Source organism: Aedes aegypti, chromosome 3, assembly GCF_002204515.2.
Source record: "Aedes aegypti strain LVP_AGWG chromosome 3, AaegL5.0 Primary Assembly, whole genome shotgun sequence".
Lineage (NCBI taxonomy): Eukaryota > Metazoa > Arthropoda > Insecta > Diptera > Culicidae > Aedes > Aedes aegypti.
In genome coordinates this window covers 18900082-18927787 of record NC_035109.1, presented here as the reverse complement: position 1 = coordinate 18927787, position 27706 = coordinate 18900082, and the positions used below count along the sequence as shown (strand labels likewise).

At 37.7% G+C, this 27706-nt stretch overlaps 2 protein-coding genes across 3 annotated transcripts; both read right to left on the bottom strand.

Annotated features, from left to right (window-relative positions):
* Positions 1-979: 979 nt before the first annotated feature.
* On the bottom strand, positions 980-26477 carry LOC5572512. 2 transcript variants are annotated; one of them, XR_002501203.1, is made up of 5 exons: positions 26020-26477; positions 25578-25951; positions 24929-25515; positions 2188-2442; positions 980-2117 (listed from the first exon to the last, which is right to left on the bottom strand). XR_002501203.1 is itself a non-coding variant. In XM_001660401.3 (3 exons), the coding sequence occupies exons 2-3, from the start codon at positions 2298-2300 to the stop codon at positions 1757-1759; spliced, it is 474 nt and encodes a 157-aa protein (XP_001660451.1). In that variant the 5' UTR covers positions 2301-2442; positions 2832-2847; the 3' UTR covers positions 980-1756. The 2 variants fall into 2 exon arrangements, 1 of the variants encoding a protein (XP_001660451.1); XM_001660401.3 differs by lacking the exons at positions 24929-25515; positions 25578-25951; positions 26020-26477 and adding an exon at positions 2832-2847.
* On the bottom strand, positions 7003-8090 carry LOC5572513. The gene is made up of 2 exons (XM_001660402.3): positions 7852-8090; positions 7003-7775 (listed from the first exon to the last, which is right to left on the bottom strand). The coding sequence occupies exons 1-2, from the start codon at positions 7944-7946 to the stop codon at positions 7310-7312; spliced, it is 561 nt and encodes a 186-aa protein (XP_001660452.1). The 5' UTR covers positions 7947-8090; the 3' UTR covers positions 7003-7309.
* Positions 26478-27706: the final 1229 nt, after the last annotated feature.

Below are 27706 nucleotides of genomic sequence, written 5' to 3'. Positions count from 1 at the left end.
TCTGATTAAAATGTACAATATAAAATACTTTGGTAATATAAAAGACACAAAATTTTGAAAATATTAAAAATCTACTAAAAAAGGATTATATATATTTACGTAAATATAAACAACCCTGTTTGAAAACATTCTAGGCGATGTAAATTTGGAAGCACAATAAAAATGTCCAAATATGGTACTCAACTAGACCTACTACATGCAGAAGATCATATGGAATATTCCCTATCATGATTAATATTGATCGTAAAACAGTATACTAGAATTGAAATAAGATTGATTACGGCTCGCTTTGCAAGTCACTTTTAGTCACTTTTTCGAGAATAGAAAGTCACTTTTTAGTCACTTATTTCTCAAATTTGGTCACTAAAATAACTTTTTTCGATACCAATTCTTGCTACCAGCCCTGATGTTACATAGATACACTACGGCTATCTGGGTTCCAGTCCACGATACGCAAAGGGCTCATAGCTGGCTTCGACTCCCAACTGAATTCTTTTCTAGCTCATACACCACGGAGACCAGTGTTGATAGACTCACACTCAAAATCTCAATCAATACGCTCTCCCGTGAGAGCAAACTCATTAGAGATCTGCTTCGCAAATCTCACGCTTGAGATTTTGATGCAAAATCAACTCGATCAACTCAAACCGTAAAAAATGATTCAGTCGCAAAACCCGGAAAAAACTTATTGAGCCCGAATATTGTTGTTTACGTTAGAAAGAATTACTATAATTTTACTAGACTAACAATAAATTATTGCCATGTGTGAGTAAACTGTGGAAAAACGAGACAATGAGTCAAAAAGTTGAGCCAACTCATCCATGATTTTTTGACTGCTGAGTTGCATGATTGACAACTCACGCATGATAAATCTCAAGCGTGAGTTGTGAGAAATTGAGTTTTTCACAACACTGACGGAGACAAATATAATATAATGCCATTGATCCGTTCTCCAATAAAATCGTGATACCTATACATATAATAGTTTAATAGACTTTATTGGCGCTATTTACCCATCACTTGTGACAATCAAAATCTTGTATCTAGTATACATTGTCATTAGCCACTCTTTCCCACATGCAGTTCCAATTGAGTGGACTCATAATAGTAGGTGACTCGTGACCAGTGCACTCTACTTTTTTTAAACTACATTTTCCTTGTAATGTTTTGTTCATAAACCATACTGTACACTTTGACTTTGATCTGATGACGCTATAATAATTTGAATATTTTTAGGTAATACTTTTAAAAGAAATTATGGTACCGATGTTCAGATTGTGTGAAGAGGGCAGGATATTTCGTTAATTATTTAATTTAGAATTTTCAAAATCAGTTTTATTTTTTTAAATTTAAGAAAGGTTACATGGAAATGTGCTTACTGTATTCTATTCTTCAATGGAAACATATTTTCATCGTATAAATTTCAGTTTTGAACAGAAAACCTTTTAATGACAATTATTACAATGATAAATTCTTGAACGTTAACACACGGTCATAACATTTTTTATATGTTAGTTTTGACACACGTATGCGTTGAATGAACTAATCTATATCGTTCCAGAAAACTTTCTACATTTCACTTATTTACACGTAATGACATATGCGTAACTTTGGGCTAAAGTATGTTTCAAATAAATTATGTATTTGCGAACACTAAGTTCTATTCCATAATTATTTCCTGCACATATCCATGTTTAACACATTTAACTTTTTTGAAAACGTGTTTGAACAATTCCAAACATCGTTAAAGAATTATTCAGGAAAATTTCAATCGAATTTCTTCCACCTGGGCGATCCCATCGCGTAACTCGATGGTCCGTATCTGTTCAATCGGCAACTGATGACTGTATTCGTAGTCCGCAACGTGTTGTGTATCTTCGTAGAAGACTTTTATGCTTTCCTCTTCCAAACGCAAAATGACATTCACAGTTCGTCCGTTGAACACCTCGCCATCGGCGAACAACGGGCTATTCCAGTTGACGTTCTTACTACACTGTGTCACTCTACAATTGCCATCGCCCTCGGTGAAATCCAACCCGAAATGGTACGCAATCCATTCTGGTTCATCGTTTGGGTCACATCCGTCCGGCCGATCCAAGCACAGGTTTATGGAAAATCTGTTCGACAAGACAGAAGACGAATGAAATATTAGATCACCACCACCGCACTTTGTATCTATGTTTTCACCTTTCCGCATCGTTTTGAAGAACTCCTTTGATTGCAATTTCGTCACCGTATTTAGGTTGTTTCGGAAGACGAAACGAGAAGCCGCATTCTCCTAGAGTTGTACTGAAGTCCATATTTGCTTACAGATGACTTTTCTGAACGGTTTCCAAAGTTCTACTGAAATCCGAAGAATATTTTCTCCTACACTACTTGATGTAGTGAACTCTCACTGATAATGATCAATCAGACAGATCCACTTAGAAAGACGTGGTGCCACTGCAAATATAACAATCCGATTGTAAAAATAGATTAGTTCATTCACAGTGTTGAACACAGGAGATGCCGCAAGGCAACAGTTGAATTGTCCGGTGTTTATTTAGCTATTCGATGAGCCATATACGCTCGTCTATATGAACTGAGCGTTGCGCGGAAAAATCTCGCGCCAATCGTCATGAAAAATGCTTGTAGATTTTCACAGTTATCGTTTTAGTGTCTTCACGTAATCCACAAGCTTTTTATTGGAAACTTCCAGTAGACATTTAAGCAGATACAAAAAAATATTGGAAAAATATCCATCTCCAGTTTCTAGCACCTTTTAAATTTAGAAAACGTTTCGTATTAGTGGCGCTACATCTAACGATCGAAGTAATAAATTGTACCAGTACACGAATTATTGCCCCGCTCGGTATTCTGTCGATGAGCATGATGCACAAAACAGTAAACACTGCCAAGTCGTAGGAAATTTTCCCAAATAACAATAACGAAGGGGTTTTACCCTCACGAAACATGTGCGCTATGTATCAGATTTTGTCCAAATTTGAGCCCTGCCCTCATACAATGCTATCTGGGTAAGCGATAACAATATATCGACATGATGAAGTGCGCAGTGTACTCTATTAATAGTAGGCAAACAAGATGCTCTTTTAACATTGTTGTTGACTCGTTATTGAGCATTTTGCACCTTATTAGACTACTGTGCAGAAAATTTTTGCACAGTGAACATTTGCACACCTCGCACATACACTCACATTACCGCTTGACAACGTGCTTGGATAGGGGAAGTGGTGGTAAAATGAACAGGGGTGGTAAAATGAACACCGTGCCTTTTACCGAGAAAAAACAAATTTCGATAAATTTTTATCACGCACGGACGATTAAGAGCATAAACCTGTGTGTTCGAGTTGACACGTAGGTCAATTGAAGTGAAAATATCAACGAAAACTAAGATTCAAGAATACCACGTTTGAAAATCAGAACTGACGTAACTTTCAGCTCGGAAGACTTGAGGTTTTTCAGTGAGGTGAATATCGTTATGATATGATGTCAAATCTGATACCTTTAGAATTCTTTTTGAATGGGTTACAATCAGGGTTCTGAATGTTCGTATCAATGATGCGAAATCTACGATTTTTCGCACGTAAGGAGAATGCTTTTTTCGCTTCCTCGCGTGAACATCTTTTATCGCTCACACTAATTTTCCCTGGAGCTACGATGGTGGATAACCGAAAATCACTCCACTCTGTGGATAATTTGATTTTCACTCCATCATATTTTCGCTCACCAACTGCTCCGGAGAAGTATCACTATGTGGATAAACAAAAACTAGTGCCGGCGATGGGATTCGAACCTAGAACATTGCTAAAAACAACCGCGATGCGTGCACGCTAACCATGCTACCACACCAACTTGTCGAAAGGAGTGGTTAATTTGGTGCATAAAAGCAACTGCTGCTCGTGGCGATGGATACAGGAAAAATTCTCCATGGATCGGAGAAAGAGAAAACAAACTTCTCGCAGCTGCGGAAATGTGCAATTATCTATTTTCGCTTTGTTTTGTGGACGGATAAAATCCCAAGGCAGCTGATCGCTGAAAATTGCTGTGAGGGATAAATCCATTATCGTGAGAGTGAGTGAGAATTCGGAAGCCTGGTTACAATCATTAATGAATGTATATTCGGTGGAGCATTGAAAATTTTTAGAAATATTTGTTTTGCTCACGTTTTTTGCGTGGTGTTCATTTTACCACCAACCGCTGTTCATTTTACCCACATAGTGCAGGTAAAATGAACATTTGCATCGCTTCTTGATAGCGATGAAAATATGTGAAAATTTAGCTATTTTAGTCTGAATCCATGTCGCTGCTATAGATTACATCCCTATTTTTGATGTTGTGCGATAGAACTATACAAATTCCTCGTTTTTCTATCAGAAACAAGATGATTTCCTTAAGGTGTTCATTTTACCACCCCTTCCCCTACTAACTTTTCTATTTTTGTTTTGATTTTGCGCGAACGGTTAGCATTTTATAATTGACTTATTCACCGATTAACTAAATTCACTCCGTCCAGGAATGCAACCCGAACATTGCAAGAAACGCCATGGGAAGAATGCTCCAGTACTAAATTATAGTTAACGATTTAGTTCGTCCCTCAACGTGGAGTACTCGGGTGAACCGATAGATAGTGACTATGGTGAAGTTAATGCAAGGGTTTTTCTCAAACCTCATAACGCCTAAATTTGCCATTTTTGAAACCCGCCCACCTCCACTTTTTGTATTTTTTATAATAACTGTTACATTTAGGGACACTTGCCCACCCCCTTCACCGTTATGCAATTTGTAAATGGGCCCGAAGATCTTTCGTTAGGAGGAACACCAAATCGCTAATCGATTACGCCCTGAACTTGCGGGAAACAGATCTGATTCCGAAGACGATTTTGATGATGATCATTCTGGATCCAGCAAACAATAGCTTCCCAAAGGAAAACTTCCCGATGAGCTAAACGGCTGCTGGCTATTGGTTGCCGTTCACGATTTCACGGAGCATTCGTCAGGAAAATAAATTTTAGCGTGGTGTAGCTGGCAATATGGTGAATATTTTTTACTAAATGCTGGTCGCTTTCAAATAAACATAACAATAAAGAAGTTATGATGCAATCTGTTTGATTGCTTTGAATTATTTTGAAACGTCATAAACAGGTTTCAAAGCATACGCCTGCTGATGTTAGTGGGTGTGCAAATTGTATCTTACCCTTGAATAATTTCATTAGAATCTAAAAATTTGTGCAACGATCAATACTGATGAAGTAAATTTCTTCTCGAGATTCTTCTAGGAATTATTCCTGATATTTCCTCCGGGATCGCTCCAGAAATTCTCCTGGAGAAATTTATCTAGAGATTCTACACGAAATAACTTCATAAATTCCTATAGGGACTCCTCAAGAGTTTTCTTTAGGGATACTCTCAGGCATGCATCTATGGAAATCGCTACACACACTTAGATTTTTTTCACGAGCTCGGCTGTGCGAATCTCGGTTTCCCGATTTTATCCGAGACTCAGCTAACAAATCGTCCGGTTGCTTAGCAACGATGCACGATTTACTGATACTCGGCTTTTATTTGCTGAGATCCCAGAAAATTTGTTTGCCGACTACTCGGCTGTGCGGATCTTTTTCAGGTAACCTTCTAGGGTTTCCCCTTAAAATTTCTCCAGATATTCGTTCTGGGTCTCCAAAAACTCCTCCAGGGAATTATTCGAGAATTCCTCAAGAAATTCCTACAGAGATTCGCCCATGAATTCCTCCAGCAGGGATTTAATCAAAATAAATAAGAATTCATCCAGAATTTCATTTGCATTTTTAAAAGGTTCCTCTTCTAGGAACTCCTTTTCAATTTTTTTTTTTCGAAAAAGCCCTTGATAAGTTTCTGAATGGATTCCCGGAGAAACATTTTTTTTAGACACCTATACGGAAATGCTTCCAGTGGACGATTTGCCCTTTGAAGGAAGCACCACACTAGACAACAGACTAGCTTGCAACGCCCAATTTCACAGTCGAAAAACGTTTCTGACGAAAAGTTTTCTGGACTGAACTTTGAAGATTTTGCTGGTAGAATTTATAGAGAAATCTCTGGAAAACCCCCTTTTTCTGGAGACATTCCTGGAATAATTCTTGGAGAAATCTCTGGAGGATTCCATGAAGAGATTTTCCAAAATGAATTAATGTAGAGCATTTACTAGAGCAATTTTTGTGGAGATTTTCCTAAAATAATCCCTGAAGTTATTCTTCAGATAATTTCTAATGAAATTGCTACAAGAATCTCTGAAGAAATTTCAAAAAGAACTCTTGGAGGAAACTCCGAACCGTTTTTTCAGGCCCAGAACGAGTCTTAGGAGAAGTTCCTGGGGATTATCTGGAGAAATCATTAGAATAATTTCGCGATTTTCTTCGTGGTAACTGGGAGAATTTCAGCAAGAAACTCTTGAAGAATTTGTAAGTTGTGGAACATTTGCGGGAATTTCTGGTAAAATCCCTGAAGCAATACGGGAAGGAATCCCGGAAGAAATCTCAGAAATAATTCCTGGAAGAATCTTGGGAGGACTACTTGGGGATATCTTGGTATGTTTCTTGGGAGGAATCCTCGGAGGAAATTCTGACGAAATCACTAGAGAAATACCTTGAGTAATTCTTTAAAAAAATGTCCTAGTGAAACTCCTGGAAAAATTCTTGGAGAAATCCTTGAAGCTATGAAAACCACTAATTGAACCTTAACATACTATAATAATCACTCCATAAAATTTAAAAAAATAAAGCCTTGAATCAATCCAAGAGTCAACTAACTGTTTCAATAGTATAACTATTAATAAACAATCAATTTACTATTGAATAACAACCAACATGTTTAAAACTGATTTCGAAAGATTTAGCTAGGTACAAAAATGTTGCACTTTATATAAAAACGCTTTCTTATAGAAATATTCTAATTGTCGTGGGAAAATAAGGGTTTAATATCATGTCATCGGAGAACATATCCAGCTACTAATTAACAAGCATGTAGATGTAATAGATATAATTTAAATTTTATTGCATTCGTTGTGCCGTTCTGTGATAATGATTCTGAGAACATGTGATAATACTGATTGGTGACATGCTGCACAGGTGACGAATAATATCCGCGTGCAGTTCGTGATTCAACGTGAATCCGATGATCCGGGTCGATTAACAAGCAGCTTGGCAATGGTGCTGAGAATGCCAGTGATGGTTTGTTGAGCCAGATGCCGGCGATACGTTGATGTAAGTTGCCCGTATGTGCATAGCGTAAATATTTACTTTCGATGAAGCGAGATAGACATTTGGCAGACGTTGATTTAGGTAAAATCACCGCCCTGAGATCGCCCACCTGCATTCTTGAAACGAAACGTCACTTCTTCCACATACAGTACATCGTCCCATATCTCGACAAGACGAATACGTTCGAGTGGTAGCTCATACTCAAACTCGTAATCTGGAACGTGGTGAGTGTGATCGATAAAAACTCTTATCGTGTCGTGATGGAACCGGAAGATGATGGTAAATGGCTTTGTCCGGTCTTTGAAATTGTGACCAAGGGTACGCCTTTCGTTCTGCCACACAACATTTTTCCAGTTTTGCACTACTATACTCGATCCGTCATCATTGAAAACTACTTTGAAGTGGTACGCAATGTAGGGCCAGCTGTGATTCGTTGGCAATGGTGCACAACACTTTTGAGAGCTCTTCACGTCACTTTCTGAAGGCGCCGACAGGGATTTTTGAACTGGAGGTGCTTGGGGTAAGATAAGATTGACCGAAAATCTAAAACGAAAAACAATTCATTTACACATTTTCTCAAATCTTGTTCTTTATGTTCACTATTTTTGGAAACACCTACACTCTGGCATCCGGCTTAAGCATACCTTTGACGATCACTTCATCACCCACCGCAGGCTTACGAGGAATTTGCGCTTGAAACGGTCGTTCATTCATTATAATAAAGTTATATCACAAGTTTTTGCGCGCGCGAAGCCTTTCAATGCTTGCTAGTCGGCGTCTCTCTCGAAACTGAGCGGATGAGAGCGGTGCAGTAGAAAGTATATAACAATCAAGCGTGATTCACGTGACTGTTTCGAGGAATATAGCAATACTTTTGAAAATGCCCGACACAAAAATGTTAAGAATCTAGTATTTTCAAATTTGTATGTGAACGTCACGTAATCTTATTGGTAAGAAGCGAAGATACTTGAAAGATATAAAAAAACTGAATTCTTTATTTTTTAAACTTCGTCATCCATAGATTGAGAGCCGGATCATATTCTTGGAACTTTCGATTTCCTTCGGCACCCTCCCCCCGTCTTTATTTTTCAATATGGTACTACACTGCACAATGCACAGTGCTTCCAAGGGCCTAAATTCGTGCTCGAAAATGTTTTGCACCAGAAGAGTAGGTTTAAGAAGTATAGTGTCTTCAGAGAAGTTGTTCGGGATGTTGAAGCCCTTCTTAAGAAAGTATTATTTTTGTGATGAATCCACCTAGCAGTGAGATAGATTTTCACTTTTTTGCAAAAGTGGAGATACACCAATGGTGTCTTCGGCAAAGTTGTAGATAATTTTACTACATGAAAATTTGCTGAACACACTTTAGCTCTATCTATTGAATTTTAAGAGATATGGGTCATTTTTTTGTGAACGACCCCTTCAAACTAGTTTTTTCGTATTTTTTGAGTTTTTTCTTATGATCTACAAAGTTGTTTAAATCGATAACATACGAATTTCATCGGAAGACATAAAAACTGTATCTCTTATATTTTCGGAGTTATATGATATTTTATGTTGAAAAATCGACTATTTTACCTTCCTTTAGTAACTCAACAGCTATCAAACCCATGGTTACTAACACGTGGCACTGCTTTCCTTGACTACAAAATACGTTCTGTAAAATGTTTAAAAATTAAAATTATACTGCTTTTAATACCGTGTATTTTTAAATACGTCATTTGCCAATGCAACCTAAGAAACTTTAGGTGTTTTGTCATTGTGACTGCTGTTATTGTGGCTGAATACAGACAACAGGATCCTGGAATACAGAACAGTGGAAGTGGTGGAATAACTTTAACATCATTGAAGAAGCCAAGATGACCAAAAAGTGTACAGGTTTGGAAAATTATTGATAGAATAAAAGTAAAATTATATAACTACTACTCGAAAAAAATGTATTAACTAAAAGTAAAATGTATTAGAGGTTTTTGTTTCAAATTTCTCCAAAAAGTGATGTATGAGAAAGTTGTAGATCTAGCTAAAACCTACAACTTTGCTGAAGGCAGCACGTCGTTAACATTAAAATCTTATGAGTTACAGGAAAATTTTGAGTTTTATAAGTCTTTTTTGAAGTGAATTTTCTAAATTTACGAAAATGGACGTTCTCACAGTTTTTGCAGAAAAAATTGCCTCATGTATGGCCTTCCGAATGCTGTTAACAAAAAAATGTTTTATCAAACCAACTATATGAGTTATAGGCATCTAAAAATTTCATAGTTTTTCAATATGCTGAAATTTTACTATATTCGACGTAAGAATGACTTTCTCAAATGTATTTTGTCTAAATTACATAATGGGAGTTCTGTTTGATCTTTCGACCTTGATGCTTGCTCCTGCGGGGGCGAGTGACGAGGGCAGGATCGAACATGTCGCGCGTCGGTCGAGTAAAGTGAAAAGTGCCGCGGATCGTTAGTAGTATTTGATCTCTTGATCGAGTCGCTTGCTCTTGCGTGGGCGAGTGATGAACACTTGTTCATGGTACAATGCGTTTATCGAATTATATCGCGAATCCGATTAGGCGTGATTATATCATGGATCGCATCACCAACCATTGGTGACTCCCAGATCTTTACCTTATCCCACTAATCCAATATCCTTTCCATGACAACTGTGGAGATGCAGAGGTATACTCGGTCTCTAGTAACAACGGTTTCTAACTAACATTTCTTCCCCTCCCCGATGACCGTGAGGACGTGGCCGGCGCCGTTATTGACTTTTAAAATTTGAGCTCTCGATTTGTGCACATTGAAGAATGGTAAGCTAATCCCAAGCCCCATTCATAAATTCCCTGTGCAACTTCGATTGTTCTGGTCAATCACGGAGTAGCAACTACGAATTGTACGGTCATCTCTGCTCATGCTCATGCTTTATTTTGTCTAAATTACATAATGTTCCAAAATTAAGATGTGTATTTCATCTCGGTATCATTATCCGTTCAAAATCAAGTTAGAGAGAGTTGAATGTACCCAAATTTGAGCCAGTTTCTAATACTCTCTCGTTTTTTTCTTAATAAAATTCACATTTTACTTGATTCGGTCTAGGGTGGACCGAATAAGAACATTCGGGCCTTCTGGGGAATTTTGTTCAAACAAGTCTAGTCATGCCCTAGTTAGGCAGCGTCTATTTATTACGTAACGCTAAAATATGAATTTATTGACCCTCCCCTACGTAAAGGTTTTTGTATGAAAAAAATCATATTTTTGTATGAGCCGTAACGCTTGAGCCTACTCCCCCCTCCCCCTATAGCGTTACGTAAGTTGTGGATGCCGCCTAAGAGACATTACAAAACTTTCTGACAGAAAAGTGTGCGCGCTGAATCAGGCTTTCACGAAAACATAAAAATTATCATGCCATTTATCCTGCTCAAAATATATGACCAAAAAGCTATTACTAGGTCCGAATTGGACCATGTTCCCCTAAAAATTTTCAAGAAACACATTATTGAGTTTTTAGATTATATAAAAATAATTTGTCAAACAAAAATAGGGTGCTCATATAGCCCCATCTGCAAACAATCGACACAAAAAATTACAAATTTTAAAGAATCTTCCATTCTTCCGTGATTTTTGTAATACAACGGAAATCATAGTGATCTAGTGTATTGATCTAAGAATTGTTGGAAATAATGCGTAAATCCGAAGATTCCTTAGTATTTTCAGCACTTTTATCAACTTCCCTTAAGGCCAAACTGCCCCACTTTTCCCTACCTGAATAGATCGACATTTTCATTCTCAAAACTAAATTCAAAAAAGCGGTGGACCAATGGTTTCTTTAAGGCCAAACTAGTAATAGGGTTGTTGGCAGGTCTCTTTTTAGAGACTTGGTCACTGTTTCAATGCAAATCTCCAAAGAGTCTCTATTTTCAATGGGAGGTCTCTATAGTCTCTATTTCAAGCGAAATGGTTTATAAGGTCAATTTTTTTAGTGATTCGACATGTAGTGAATCTTGGTGCAGGATTGAAAAAGTTCCAAAGAGAGAGAGCGATGCTACTACACGACTGTTCTACAGATTTTTCGAGATTTCTTCTCCGGAAAACCTTCAGAAATTCTTCTGGTGATTTCTCTGGAGATTTCTTCAAAAATACATTCCTCCTAAGATCCCTACAGAAATTCCACTAGCGGTTTCTACACCAATACTCCCAGAAATTCAGCGATCTTTCAACTGGTGCTTAGATGAATCTCTCCAGAATTTGATCCAGAAAATCTCTAACACTCTAACACTACTTCATTCGGTTATTTTCACAGGGATCATTCTGATAAGTTTTCCAGAATTACCCAGAATTTCTTTCAGTTTTTTCCCATTTTTTTACCATCGATTTGTCAAGTTGTTACTCTAGATTGAAGGTTTTTCCGAAGATTTCTATATGAGTTCTTAAAAAATACACAAAAGTTTATAATAGGGTTTTTCCCAATGTTATCCAAAGAAATGCTTGAGAATCCTATCATCTTAGCAATTTATCTAGAAAAAATTTCCTGGAGTCAAGGGGTTCGTTAAGGTATTTTTGTAAAATTGATCAAAAGTTATTTTAGAACAAAATTCAGTAGGGAAATACGAAATACGTCCCGGATTTTTTTCAAAAATTCCTTCAATAATTTGGAGAAAAACTTTTGAAGGCTCTAAAATTTCTCAATGAATTTGTGGAGTAATTCCTGAACGAATCTTAGAGGGTGGAGTTATCCCTCCTATTTTAAGGTCTTTTCGATTCCTCAGTTGCTGGTCTAATGTTTACCGCTTCTGCTTCATAAGCAGAAGGTTATAGGTTCAATCCATGACTCGTCCATTTCCTCCTACTTTGTACTTGTATCTATCTTCCACTCCTCATCTATCACACCTCAACTACTCGTTCATAGAGGTCTCCAAGCAAACTGCCACCAATACCAACGCACGATCAATCTTACACAAGTCGATTTCCTCAGAATGAAAACGTATCAATGTTTGTTTGACGTCATTGAGCTTTCGGTCAACGTCAGTCCAACAAGGAAGTGAATGTTTTGCAGCAATTCTGTTTATATTTGCATTCTCATAGCTAACACTACGCTGGGAACTGGATTGGTCTATACAATCAATAGAACTAGAAACAAACAGGCAAACGTTTTTCTGCGCTTACCCTTCAACCGATACACTTCGACATCTTCTTTCTGACGTTACGTCCCCACTGGGACAGAGCCTTCTTCTCAGCTTAGTGTTCTTACGAGCACTTCCACAGTTATTAACTGAGAGCTTACTATGCCAATGACCATTTTTGCTTGCGTATATCGTGTGGGCAGGTACGATGATACTTTATGCCCTGGGAAGTCGAGAAAATTTCCAACCCGAAAAGATCCTCGACCGGTGGGAATCGAACCCACGACCCTCAGCTTGGTCTTGCTGAATAGCTGCGCGTTTACCGCTACGGCTATCTGGGCCCCTGCACACTTCGACATTAGACTGGCCCACCTTAGTATGGGAGAAAAATAAAGTTGTATAATTCCACGGGGCACCCGCCAGGATTATTCTTTAGGGTTAGAGGAAGACTTCCTGAAAGTTTCAGGTCATTTGGTCGTTCCATGAGCTGGCGCAATTGAATTAAAGTTAATATGGGATTTTCAGCTCTAACATATAGGAAACAGCACATCATCTCCTGTTTGAGTCAGGAAAATTGTTGATCGCGTTCAATTGAACCCAGAATGTCAAAAACACTACTTGATACTATAGCAAACAATATTGTAGAAGGTTGTATGATGATTAAAATTGATAAAGTTGGTGTTTTAACTATCTGAAGTAGATTTGCAATATTGCTTAGTATTTATTCAACTTAGCTGGGTGGTAGCCGCTAAGCGCATCATAGCCACCTATGACGCTGGGCGAGCTGCGGCACAAGGTGCATGCACATGTGTGATTGTACGGGAGTGCTGATCTAAGCCTAACTTTCAACAACTGAAAGCTTAATGAAAATGAGCTTAAACCCAGATACAACCTGGAGCAACTATGTTCATTAGCGTATCAATTAGTGAATTTGACATTCTGGCTATATTGAACGCGATTAACAAGTGTACGAGACGAAACAGTGACATAGGGTCAATTTTCAATATATTTGAGATGAATATTCCATACAAACTTTGAATTAAATGCGCCAGCTGGGGGAGCAACCAAATGAGTTGGAATTTTGAGAGAGCTTTTTTCTTACCCTAAAGCACATATCTAGGGGGTGCCCCGTTGAATTTTACAACTTTTTTGTTTAAGGGCCAGTCTATTCGACATGAACTGGCGTAAATGCAGTCGGACTCCACGATGGAGCCTCCCCTCATTGGTCTGCATTCTGCCATGTTGCCTAAAAATAGAACGTCACCAGCACTTATACACTGAGGGTGTCTGTTAGTCCTTAGCAGTCGTCTGAAGTTGGTTCCTTGTGTAAGTGCAACTAATCTGGCGATCAAGCTTTTTAGTAGTGTCGTCGGCAGGTGCGTTTAAGCGTCTAACTGGTGCTTTCACGAAATTGTCTGTCTATTCATATAATTTGGAAAGGACTCCAACGTCTTATGCATGAAAAATTAACTTTGTATACCATTATGAAAAAAAGTGCTTTGATTTATAACAGGATTTGTGTTTATGGTTAATAATTACCACAAGTGAATTTATCAATGTCTATGTTTAACAGTTAGGCACTTTTCACACATTATGCTAGAAATCATATCGGTTTTTTCATATGTGAGGTTGGTCACGGTAAGAAATCCAATCTTCTTTTTTTAATTTTGTTCATCAAACTTGGTTGGATCAAATATCAAATAAAATTAAGTCAAGCTTTTTATTCTATCACGGAATAGAATGGCTTGGAATGTTTTGGCAACATTCATTTGTGATAGTGATGATGTTTTACTATTTCTTTAAAACCGCTTTCAGACCAGTTGGTTTACTTGATTTGATTTTTATAACAGATCTCAGTAATTCGTTGAATGTTTATTTCGTTCATAATATCTTTCTATGATTTCTACCGTTACTAACCTAAATAAGTCAAAACAGATTATAGACGAATAAATCTCACAACCGTGCAAAACTCCTCAACACTTTGTACAAATATAAATGCGAGTATGAACATATTCAATCGATTTGAGTAAATAAACCGCCTTGCGTGATGACAGACGAACAAGCAGACCCATTAACACATCAACATTCATAACCTAGGTTAACTCAACAGTAATTGCAATAATTATCAATGGAAGAAATGTGCTTTCCATGTGGGAAACTTACCGTTCTTGGAAGAAATCCCTTGAGGGAATCCCACGACGTCTAATAAGTTGAGTAATTAAACCCAATGCATTTCCGTATCGGCAAACGTATGCACTGAGCATACGGAACGTGTTACGTCAAGAGTCAATAAACTATTGCAATGACGTACCCATTTCTTACTAAAACGGTTCGGTCAGAAACAGAATGCACGTACATCGATATATCGATCCTAGGATGTAAATGCTTTCACTTCTGCTGGATTAATGAGTATGTACATATGTAGGAGTAACCGGAACACTGCCGGCCGCAGGATGACGTAGAGTTCGGCTGAAATTCTTATTTCTTCGCTCAGCTCTATATCAGGCATCATACACACATCACGAAACGCTGTATCGTTACGATCATTAAAAAAATAGATTCATTATGACAAAAAGTAATGAAAGAGGTGAAAAACGATTAATTTTAGCGTAACGTAATTTGTGTACCATTCCTTAACAGTTGACGAGTGACCTTAGCACTAGCATCACGAATTACGAAGCGTATGATTCCAAGAACTTTACATGTAGGCAGAGAATAATTTCCCAGCAGCAATAGTTTGGTGCCTATCGGGAGAGAGCGGTTCTCTTTATTAATTTTGTTTTTAGTTAATCACCGGACTTCCAATACGGTTTGTGATGCAATGTCTGTATGTAGGTATATTGAGGTGATTAACGTTGCGTGGATCAGACCTCCTTGATAATTGTGCGTGCAATCATTGAGGTCAATCTCGGTATTTATTTTTGATAGATCTTTTTCTATTTATTTGATATTATTCTTTCAACTTTACTCATTTATTTGTTGGGTTCAGCTGGCAGCGAGAATGACGAAGCGTTATTTTGAAGATATGTTTAGCTGTTTTAGTTTAAAATAATTTTACAAAAAAATTCTACATTATTCCGACAACAGAAATTCTCACATATAATTAAAAGTTAGAAACAGAGGCAGACTTCGGAAGGTTTATCATAATGGTTTTTGATTAAAAAAACAGAAAGAAGGAACATCTCCTATTAGTACACTAATAAGAATTAAAAATGTTCGATCTTTTTCGATTTTTTTTGTAAAATACTGATTGTTCTAGAACATTTTTATGAAATTTATTTAAAGGATCTATTTACGTTGGGTGAAATTTGATTTCATTAATTAAAGCTTATTGAATTATATATAGCACCTATAAAAACTATTCAAAGTTGTACCATGACCCCACAGTTATGGATCAAATAGTGTGGAGTCCAACCTATAAAATTCAATAAAACGACATGGAAAACGTAAAATTGTAATTTAAAAGCACGAAATGAATCGTTTCAAATTGGAACTTCGGTTAGTAAACTGTTTTGAGTGTAATATTTACCATAACAATGCGTTACATATTACTGCAAAAAATAGCAGAGTTAGAGCTGGAAACAATGGTAAAATGCCTTTTTTTGTGATACTGCATTGTAGTAACTGAGACATGAACTGTTTTCGCTCCCCACCAAGTTTTCCACCCATTTTTATCTGCTAAAAAACGAAATTGACAAACCTTGATGTTTTATTTGTTTTATTCTTAGTGCTATTGTCTGAAAATGTGGAATCCAATGCTTACAATGGCAGAAATGTACATTTTTTGGAAGTGATCCATAACCGTGGTAAACAATCATTTCCTGGCCCATATTATGGATCACTAGTTAAAAGTGCTAAAATTCGGTATTTAGAATCAACAATCAAGAAAAATGTTTACCAAAGATGATTTCATACTAAATCGAAGCGAACGAGCATATTTTATGCCATAACATTTGAATTTTACCTCCTGTGGGAGCTTATGTATGCGGACGGCACTTCTTACAGAAAACGACCATATAATGATAGCAGTGTGGTACCAACTAAACATTTGTCAAATACACCGTTATTTAGCGATTTAATGTAGTGTTTAACATTTCAAATGGTAGAAGACTAATAGTATAACATGGGAAAAATATATTTTACGTCAACGTTTATGTTTTGAGCGAGTTATCCGATGTTGAGCGCTAAAGTGATCCGTCACTGTGGGTGATCCGTAACTGTGTGGGCATGGTATCACAATTTATAAAAAATGTTTCCGTGCCACTTGCGTGACTTCCGTGGAATTTACATAGAATTTTATTTGTGCAGTTTGTAAAACTGATATGATCTACCTTAACCACTTTCGTTTTGATCGATTCCAAATTCGCAAAACAAAAATCGCCCGTATTTAAAAGATACATACCGATTGGCACAAGGCTAACTAAGAACTTTTTCTTCTTCTTTCTGGCTTTCCCACCTGTGACAGGGCCTGCTTTTCAGTTTAGTGTTCTTATGAGCACTTCCACAGTTATTAACTGAGAGCTTTCTTAGCCAATTGACCATTCTTGCATCTGTATATCGTGTGGCAGGTACGATTATACTCTATGCACTGTGAATCGAGAAAATTTCCATTATCTAAAGATCCTCAACCAACGGGATTTGAACCCACGACCCATGGTCATGCTGAATAGCTGCGCGTTTACCACTTAAGCTATCTGGGTTTCTAAAGAAGAACTACATGCTGTAAAACAATAAATAATTTGGATTCCAATCAATAGTTTTCAAATGGTTATGGTTATTTATCCTGTTTCAATGCATTGATTCACTGTACTCCCCTGTATATCTTGAGGCAACATAACTCACAATAGATCACAATCACTTCATGTATCGACAGCATCATTTTTTTACTACACAAAATTATAAAAATCCCAAAACCTTTTTTTAAAATACACTGATTGTGTTTGGAGGTTTATATTTGTACAGTTTTTTACGCAGTATCGCGTAGAAAACAGCGTTATTTGAAAAACAGACGTAAAACAAAAACCTGAGTCAATTTTTTTTCGTACAAAGCAATTTTCTACATTATGATTCGTATGGTCATATTACGTTGAAAAACACAAAGTCTTATTTTACGTCGATTTTTGAAAAAAAAACGCGTATTTTGGTTTTTTGAAACGATGTTATTTTTAAACAACGTGGAATTTTTACGCGGGACGTCAACCACGACAATCGAGGTTGTCGAATAATTCATGTACTTGGGCTCACTGGTGACCGCCAACAACGACACCAGCAGAGAAATCCAGAGACGCATCGTTGCTGGAAATCGTGCCTACTTTGGACTCCGCAGAACGCTCCGATCGAGCAAAGTTCGCCATCGCACGAAGTCAACCATCTACAAAACGCTGATCAGACCGGTACTTCTCTATGGGCACGAAACATGGACCCTACGTGCAGAGGATTAACGCGCTCTTGGTATTTTCGAACGGAAGGTGTTGCGGACCATCTACGGCAGAGTGCAGATGGAAGACGGAACGTGGAGAAGGCGAATTAACCATGAATTGCACCAGCTGCTGGGAGAACCAACCATCGTCCACCTCGCAAAAATTGGAAGGCTGCGGTGCGCCGGGCATGTCACCAGAATGTTGGATAACAACTCGGTGAGAATGGTTCTTAAAAACAATTCGACCGGCACAAGACGACGTGGTACGCAGTGAGCAAGATGGGTCGATCAAGTTGATGACGATCTGCGGACCCTTCGCAGAATGCGTGGCTGGCGACAAGCAGCCATGGACCGAGTCGAATGGAGACGTCTCCTACGTACAGCAGAGGCCACCCAGGCCTTAGCCTGACTGGTAAGGTAAGGTTGTGTGGCCACCATGCCCGAATTATATACAGTAGGCATCTGTTGATGAACACTTGCAGCCGTTAAGTGTTCTCCGCTGATACATACCACGTTTCACTGGCGTATAGCAGCATAGATTTGACATTGGAATTGGATATTCGAATTTTGGAGCGTTGACTAATCTGACTGTTCTTCCAAATATTTCTTAAGCTTGCAAAAGCAGTCCTCGCCTTCTTGATCCGTGCACCTATGCCGATCTTGGTACCGCCGTCAGACGCCAATTGGCTACCAAGATATTGGAAGTTTTCGACGTTCTCCACTGTTTGCCCAGCTACTGTAAAGCTGGAAGGGCTGGCCGATTTGGTCTTGTTAATGTTCACGGAGAAATATTTTTACCTAATTTTTGAGTTTACTTTACCCAAAATTAAGTATATCGATTATAGTCTCAACCCAAAATCTCTCGATTTTCTCTTTCTCCCACACGAACAGTTGTCAAAAATAGAGAGAGCTGCATCTACCCAATGGGGGTACTTTGGTTCAATAAGCCAAATTTGGGTAAATGCAACTTTTCTTATGTTTGGGTCGAAAGAACTCAATTTTGCGTTAAATCAACCCAATATTGAGTATATTTTTCTAATGGAATTAAAGCCAAACAACCTAGTGGGGACCTTGGAAATTTAGCCAAAATTGAATTATTGGGCTCAACTACGGAATTGCGTTGAAACAACCCAAAATTGAGTTGAATTCCGTCTCCGTGTTGTTGTTGAGACCTGCCGCTGAAGAGCGTTCGGCAAAATCGTCGAGCTTACTTTGCATATCAGTGCGCCGTTGAGCTAGGATAAAAAAAATCGAGGTCATTTAAGTGCTCCATAGTAATAGGCTGCCACAGCAGCCCACGGTTTTGTTCACCGTCTATGGCGCCTATCAGGATCTCGTCAATTACGATAAGGAACAGTAGCGGTGATAGTAGGGGTTCTTCGGGTAATATGCACCACTTAAGGAAAATGTGCCGAAATGAACACTTAACAACATGTAATTAGTGTTTTAATACAGGAATCTAGTTGGTTTGGGTTCACCCTACATAGCGTTGAGTGAATTTTCATCATAATTTCATTAGATTGTTGAAAAATTTTAACTTTTTTCAAACACTACTTTTGCGTGAAATAAGATTGATGCGGGGCACGATGCACCGCTTTTTGGGGCAGAACGCACCACAACATTGAGGCAAGACGCACCTAAACAAAGAGGCATGATGCACCACAACAATGAGGCAAGATGCTCCATCATGTTTTAAACGTAATTTAATTTATCGTAAAAACACGAGTTTTTGAAGATTTTCGTCTACAAGATGATACAATTGTGCATAAATACGTTAGTAAAGGCTTCAAATGACCTAACTTTTATGATTGTAGTTAATTTAGGAATGGATCGTTCTGCCCCGGCCAATGCAGTGCATGTTGCCCCGATCGGGTGCTTAACAGAAAATGTTATGGAAAATAGACATCGTTGTGTTATTTCGACAAATAATGTCTCAACAAATTACCCAGTCTCTAATCATCTGTTTTATGATGAAAGGTTGTAAAATTTCTCAATTCATCGCTTTCAAAACAACAAGTGAAATGATCGGGAAAGTTACATCAGAATCGTGCTTTTCGAATTTATTGTTCTATCTCCCTGTTAAATTTTTCAAAATGTATCAAATTATCAGGGTGTCTACACAGAAAAAAATATTTAATTTTCAATGTAATGTAAACTGAAGTCTACTGTAAAAATAAATTAAATCCGTGTGTTATTACAGCATCATGTAAATTTAAATGAATATACATTCAATTTTCAATTACAAATGGTTGAATATTACATGATCGTGTAAATTTAAAGTAAATTCAATTGAAAAATAATGGATTGGTCGTTGAAATTTACGTTTATTTTGATGCTCCAAATATGTGCATGAAAATAAACTTAAATTTACAACATATTTTTAGCTGTGTACAATTTGCAACGTTTCATCAATCCGCATAGTGTTTTTCTCTCAAAACTCGTTTATTCCAGAGAAATTGGCAAGGTGCGTATTTCCCCGGCAGTGCATATTACCCCAGGAGCCCCTATACATCCTTGCCTCACTCCAGCTACCTACAACCCGGATGGGTTCAGACAAGACCCCGTTGTGCAGTACTCAGCACGTAAAGGCCTCGTACTGCGCTTCGATGAGGCCGATGATTTTCTCAGGAACACCCTTGCGTCTCGGAGCATCCCACATATTTTCGTGATTGAGTCGGTCGAAAGCTGTTTCAAAGATGGTACGGAGCGTGACACACAGCGTGATCCACACAGGATCGTCCGGCACGGAATCCCGCTTGCTGCCGACGGAGAGTCGCATCGATCTTCTCCTGGATCCGGTTTAGGACCACTTTGCACAGAAATTTGAGAACAATGCCCCGCCAATTATCGCATACAGTAAGGTCACCCTTTTTGGGTACCTACACTGAAACGCCTTGCATCCAGTCGGCCGAAAAAGTCGCGGTGTCCCAGATATTGCGGAATAGTTGATGCAACAGTTGAGCGGATATTGCGGGGTCTGCTTTGAGCATCTCGGCTGATATGCAATCGACGCCAGGGGATTTGTTAGATTTCATACTTTGCATGGCTGTTTCTATCTCATGCAGTGATGGAGCTTCAGTCAGAGTTGCTCGCTGTCACTATCAACGCTTAAAATTTTCTGATTTGTACAGGCCGACTGCGATACAATTCGGATCAATCTATATCACATAAACATCATGCTGCCTACGCTACCACCAGTGCATTGATGGCGATAGACTTTGGATATCACTGATGGGTTAAGCTCAGCCTTAAATTAAGCAAATAAAATGGCAATTTAACAGTATGATATTTTTGACAGTGCTGCAGAGAGATTGAAACTATGTGTTGGTTACTGAAAACATTAAAAGCATACATAATTACCACGTGATCACTCATTCTGCAGTGATTATGATCTAGAGTGCGATGTCGCATCACTGCTGTTGATTGTCAAATCAAAATGATATTGATAGCTCGCGAGTAATAATGATAATTTTAGAGCATCAGCCATCAGCTGATATGATTGATATTAAACAACTCTGGCTTCGGTGTTGACGCGACTAATATGCCGAACCCTAGCTGGATCTAGAGACGTTCCGATACTTCCGATATATCGGAATATCGATATTTTGCTTTCGATATTCGATATTTTGGTATCGATATTTCTTATTCAATATATCGGTGATATCGATATTTCTTTCCGATATATCGTAAACCAATATTTGGATAACAATTGCAGACTTTTCTCGAAATACAATGAAGTTTAAAATAATTGAAACCAATTGTTGCATAAATGATACATTAGAGGTTGTCCATGCATTACTTGCTCATTTTTTTTTATCGGATTTCAGTGGTTTGAGTGGTTTTTTGTCCCTACAAAATACTCTAAATCGAGCTATTTGACCAGAACTCTTCTTCGTTCTGGCCTTAGTCAATTGACCATTTTTGCATATGTATATCGTGTGGCAGTTACAAAGATACTCTTTAGTATAGAGTCTATGCCCTGGGAAGTCGAGAAAATTTTCAACCCGGGAAGATCCTCAACCGGCGGGATTCGAGCTCATAACCCACAGCTTGGTCTTGCTGACGATTAAGATACCGATAATATTGAGGGTTCTAAGAATTGTTTACAAATAGTTTGAAACTAAACATTAGGAAACTGAGCGATATATAAATTTTGCACCCTTCAAAAATATCATATGATATTGCGATATATCGATAACCAGCATTTAGCTGGTCATTGGAATCGGTTAACTGCTGTCCAGTCGTGTCTATCACGGGCATCGTCGTATTCATCTTTGCCCCGCTAAAGCGTCGGGAGATATCGTAGAGGCGACAAATCTCGCGTAACATTACATTTAATGTCTCCGGTTGCTGCAGCTTTCTCGCCTTCGTCAGCAAGGGAGTTCGCCAACGCTCGTTCGTCCCGCCTACATGAGCGCTTAACTTCCCTTTCTTGAACCGAGTATCGTTGATTATCGACTATCCGCTTCTTTAGCTTCTTTCATGTTTCATCGTTAATCCACTGTTTTCTCCGAGTGCGTAGCTCATCCAGATTGTTTTCGCTGATAGTGATGATGGCATTCTTGATGGCGGTCCATTGCTTTTCTACGGTGCCACATTCCGAAATATTAGCAGCATGAGTCGCCAGTTCTTCCAGTGGCATCTACCAGTGCCATCTACAAACTTTTGCAAAATGATGTGAATGGCTGTTATATTAATATTAAGTAGTGTTAGGTTTTTCCACCAAATTCGACATTTTTTACAATTTCGAGTTAATACCGGGGAGAGTCTTCAAATAATCAATACTTTCCATCAACTTGCTGAAATCTGTGAGTTTGTTTTAGAAAATTCGAAAAAAATACCAAGTTGTTTTATCAACATTGGTAAATGTAACCGCATAACAGTCACATTGAGATTATACATCAGGCTCATAATGTAGCAGCAATTAAATTTCAATCAGAACTATTTTCTGACAATTCCGCTAGTATGTGACATGAATTGTACAAAATTTCAGCCTCAAATAAGCACTTTTGCGTTCTTGCTATATTTTTGAAATTTTAGTTTCCCCTAATACTGCCATAAAATGCACACTTGGTCTTCCATTTACTCAAAATGCCTACTTTTGTCGAATGTTACAAATATGCAGTTATGGGCAGTGTACTGCCCTCCTACGCCTACTTGTCCCATGTTCTATGTAAACCTTATGGATTTCGAGACAAACATGCGTAGAACGGCAGTGTATGTATCTCGCAAAAGTTTGGGTTCATCTACGACCCATGCAAATCATTTTTGCAAATATCCCTGCTGTTTTTCGACGAATTTCAATTGTCTATAGCCTATTTGAACGTAAATGATGGAGCAACCATAATTGGTATGAGATTGCACAGAACTTTCGTACTTCTAATAAATTCTTGTGAACTCAAACTTTTTGCACGATACACCATAATAAAGGGTGAACCCAAACTTTTGCACGAAGACTTAAATTACTATTTTACTGTAATTAAATGTTTTTAAGAGTTCTGTTTGATCTTTCGACCTTGACGCTTGCTCCTTGACAGTGCGTCAAGAAAGCCCGAGCAGTCGTCAGTTGTTTTCCCTCTCGGGTCGCGCGCCTATTTTCTCTGAGTGCTTTTATATAGCCGAGCGAACGAGTTAAGCTGAAAGTGGATTGTTGCTGCCCAGTCAAGGATGACGGATCAATTGGTGAGCTCGTTTCATGCTACTATTTCTAATCTATAAAATATGTATGACTGTACATTTAATCGTTACAACGGTGGGACGTAAATATGATTTTTCAACAAACTATGAATGGTTCGTCACTGTGAGTGTCGCCATAAACTCTGATTCATGAATTATTTATGTTTAACATTTTTTTCAAAACACCCCTTTCTTTTTCCCATCTATTTTTGTAATTAAAAAAAAAACTTTAAATGGTTCGACACTACAAGTGTAAACTTGCGAAAGGTTCACTTTACTCAACAAACTTTGGATGATTCGCCACTAAGAATAAGAGTGTTCTATGATGTTCCAGCCAATCTAGTTTTTTGTTTCTTTTCAATTAAGTAAAATATGATGTTCCAGCCAATCTAGTTTTTTGTTTCTTTTCAATTAAGTAAAATATAATAACACATGCTTTCGTCCTGACAGCTGTAGGAATGTTACATTTAGGTATTTGTTCAACAAACTTTGATTGGTTCGTCACCTCAAGTGTCGGCATAATTTTCCTCTTCATATAAATTGTTCATATCAAATATTATATTTATATATAAGCATATTTATATCTGACAAATATCTATTTATCATGGTCTAATCACTTATCAAAGTGAATCCTTTAACCCAACATGGGGAGGATCGACAAACATCCCTCCCAACCATTGATATGTGTAGTCAGTCTAAGCTAAGCTAAGCTATTTCACTGTTATTAAATGTTTTTCAGATTTTTCCGCCAAATCGCATGTGTCGACAAACATCCCTCCCAACCATTGATATGTGTAGTCAGTCTAAGCTAAGCTAAGCTATTTCACTGTTATTAAATGTTTTTCAGATTTTTCCGCCAAATCGCATGTGTCCTTCAAAAAAACATAAGATAACGGTTCTAATGACGCATAAAATTAAATTTAATGGTCGATCCAATACTGGGAAAATCAACCAATATTGTGAAGTGTGTTTTTTTAGAAAATGTCACAACTTTAAGTAAACATTTAGTAAACAAAACCCAAAAAATGTTTTTGTCTCGACTCCTACGAAGTAAGAATAACTTATTGTCTCTCGAGTGCGCACTTTTGGATGTTTTTGAGGGGGTCAACCCAATCTTTTGCACGGAGAGTGTATATAATAAAGAGTTGACTGTGTAGAAGTCTATTTTGTTTCGAATTTCATTAGCGTGTAAAGGCATTTAGAATATCAACGATATTGCCTACCTTTAGGGATATTTCACTGTTTACGGTGTGTTTATGTTTTGAGATTCCAGGATAATAATCACTTCTCAAAGTTTGGACTCGGTATTCGTACTTTTTCAATCTTACTCCATATTAGCCGGAAAATCAACATAAACCTTATTTGAAACACGCTGATAATCGGAGATAATACTTCTTTTAAATGCTTGCATCAATAAAGGAATAATTGAAGACAAAAATTTTCCAGTGTTTATCCCGATTCCCGTGATGTTTGGTATAAATTTATTAAACTTACCATTTATCTAAGAGTTGTAGTTTAAAATTTACACAACTCTGATTATCAGATGAATCATACTGAAAGGAAATTGTTTCGATTCCATAATTCTAATCAGTACCTACGCCTTATCGACGATAACGACATGTTTGTTTTATTTCTATTCCACCTATACAGATAGTCGACGAGTAGTCACCCTAGCGTAGGTAATAGTCACTTTTTTTTACTATTCAGGTAGTGTCTAGGCTAGCCACACTAACATATACTAACTGATTGGTTGTTAAAACTTAAAAGTGTTCGCTGACGATTTGGAAACGCCGTCCACCATTGGAGGAAGTATTTCATGGCATTGTTTATGGAGAGATCAAGCTGCAGTCACGTTTTGAATACTAACAAATTTCATGTTTTTTTCTCTGTGGGTGTAGCTGCCGTAAGCTTTGTTGCTGACTAGAAGCGCCGTTAGCTGATGCCGCAGTTTGGATGTGATAATTCGTGAAGCGTGTGCAAACATACTTTAGGTTAATTCGGTAAATGTTGCGAAGATACATTCAGCTTTGGTGCTAATTAATTCGTGCATAGCCAGATTTGCACAGTTGCGGTTTGTTGAGCTAGAATATTTCGCAGAAAATTAAAATGCCTAAAAATAGATGCGATATCACATTGGACGTACCTCATGAACGGTTGTATTTGAATGTTAACTCTTCCACATACTCGAAATCATCCCATAGCTCTATCATTTTGATTGCTTCCATTGGGTATTGGTGTTCGAATTCATAGTCAGGTGTGTGCTGCGTGTCTTCTGCAAACACTTTGATATACTCTTCATGAAACCGGAAGATTAGGCAGAAAACAGCGCTCCGGTCGCTAATCCAATTGTTTGGTTCTTCTATCTCGGCTTGCCAAAAGCCACCATTTTTCCAATTATGAATGGTTACACTTTCTTCATTATCAAAGAAATCCGTCCTGAAGTGATATGCTATATGAGGCGGTGAATGACACTCACTGATACCTTCCGGCCGAGATAGACAAAAGTTTACTGAAAACCTGAATGATAGAAAAAAAAGGGTCGGTCTAATACATACCATAAAGAATTTGTGTCGCATATTTGTTACCTGACAGCATCGTCTTTTAGTTTTGCTCGCAGCAGAATTTCGTCTCCACTTTTGGGTTTAGTAGGCAAATATGCCCGAAAGGCACGATCGGACATGGTAATGCTTTTTCACTACTAAATTTAGGAACACTAAAACGCCACTTAAAATTAATCACTCCTAAAACCCAACTATTGAGAAGGCACAATGTAAGGCAATATCACGACGGTCTACTCCGAATGGGTATGTGCCTTATATTAGAAGGAAGGCGCGATAAGACATTTCAGCTCACAGGTCGCTTCTAAACCATGGCAGAACTCAACAATCACGTTTATCATCTGCTGCAATCACTCAAAGGGGAGTTATTTCGGAGGTGGTAGGATGTGGGTGAAAAATTGTTTGTTTTGGTTTTTCATTAACAACGCGCGACTACGGCTGTTTCAAGCTTCAAACTACCACTGTGATCGATCCGCTCTACTTGCGGGTTAGTTCAAATTTTCGCCTACCCTGCGTGCTGTTGACTTACGTGCCGCTTGAATGTGTATGTAATGCTAATATGTATCGGAATGCGTTTACTAGGATTCGTGTCAGTGATGCCACGCTATATTTCCACTATTCTTTATTTCTAAAAATATCCTATTCCACTTAGTTTAGAAGCTACAGGGGTCTCGTCACTCTAAATACCTTGTTTGTGCACCTGAATTTGAAGTAAACCTTGCTCATAATCATTGCTTTTGTTTAATCATTAATGTTAACATACCCAGAATCATATATTTAACTTGCAACCGCGCGTTTTTTGAATTCCGAGTAGTTTTAATCATTTGTATTACTCGGTAGTAAAAAGTCTCATTTTTTAAAGCTTAACTGCCGCAAATCGCTAGTCAGTCATACTGAAATTTCGACAAAATAATTTAAAAAATCAAAATCAGCAAAATTAACTCATTACGAAATTGATCGGAATGAATACAGTGTGTTTCAAAAGTATCGTAGTAGTAATAATCGTACTTAAATTTGGTTTGAGTTTGAGGTAAATTGACGGTTTTACCGTTCCTCGAATATGTGTATTGTCAAACATTTATGATAAAAATTCATAGTATTTAAAGAAGAAATAATTAAAAAATTGGAAAATCATTCAAAAATTTTCCTAATAAATTCAATTTATGTGAGGATTAAATTTTAACTTTGCTGAAATAGAAAAGCAAACGGCAACATCTTCTGAGTGTGTTCATTGAGTACCTGCTCGATATGTGTATTTATGATTATGCTCTAGGTATATGATGTTTATTACATTCTCATTGGTAGAGTGTGCTGAAGTAAGTAAGTATCTTTCCTGCACATAGATGTCATGGACAGTATCGAATCGAGATGTGATGTACTAGAATATAGGAAAATATGTGTATTGGAGAGTTCCTTTTAATGAGAATGAACTTGGAATTGTTTCTGGGTAGGCTTACCAGGTGGTATCCTTTGGGAGGACATGTTCTCCTTTTTGATCATATGTCCTCCCGTCCTCCTTTGAACCGAAAATGTCCTCCTTTTCCAAAATAATCTAATATTGAATTTCATATCCAATTTTTCGTTAGAATCTTTTGGATGAGGATATAAATGTTTTCACGTTTATGAACTTTCAATTTGTAAATATTTTAAATATTTTCATTAACATTCCACAACATCCCGTAACACCTATGAGAGGTCGTGGAGTTCTCTGCAT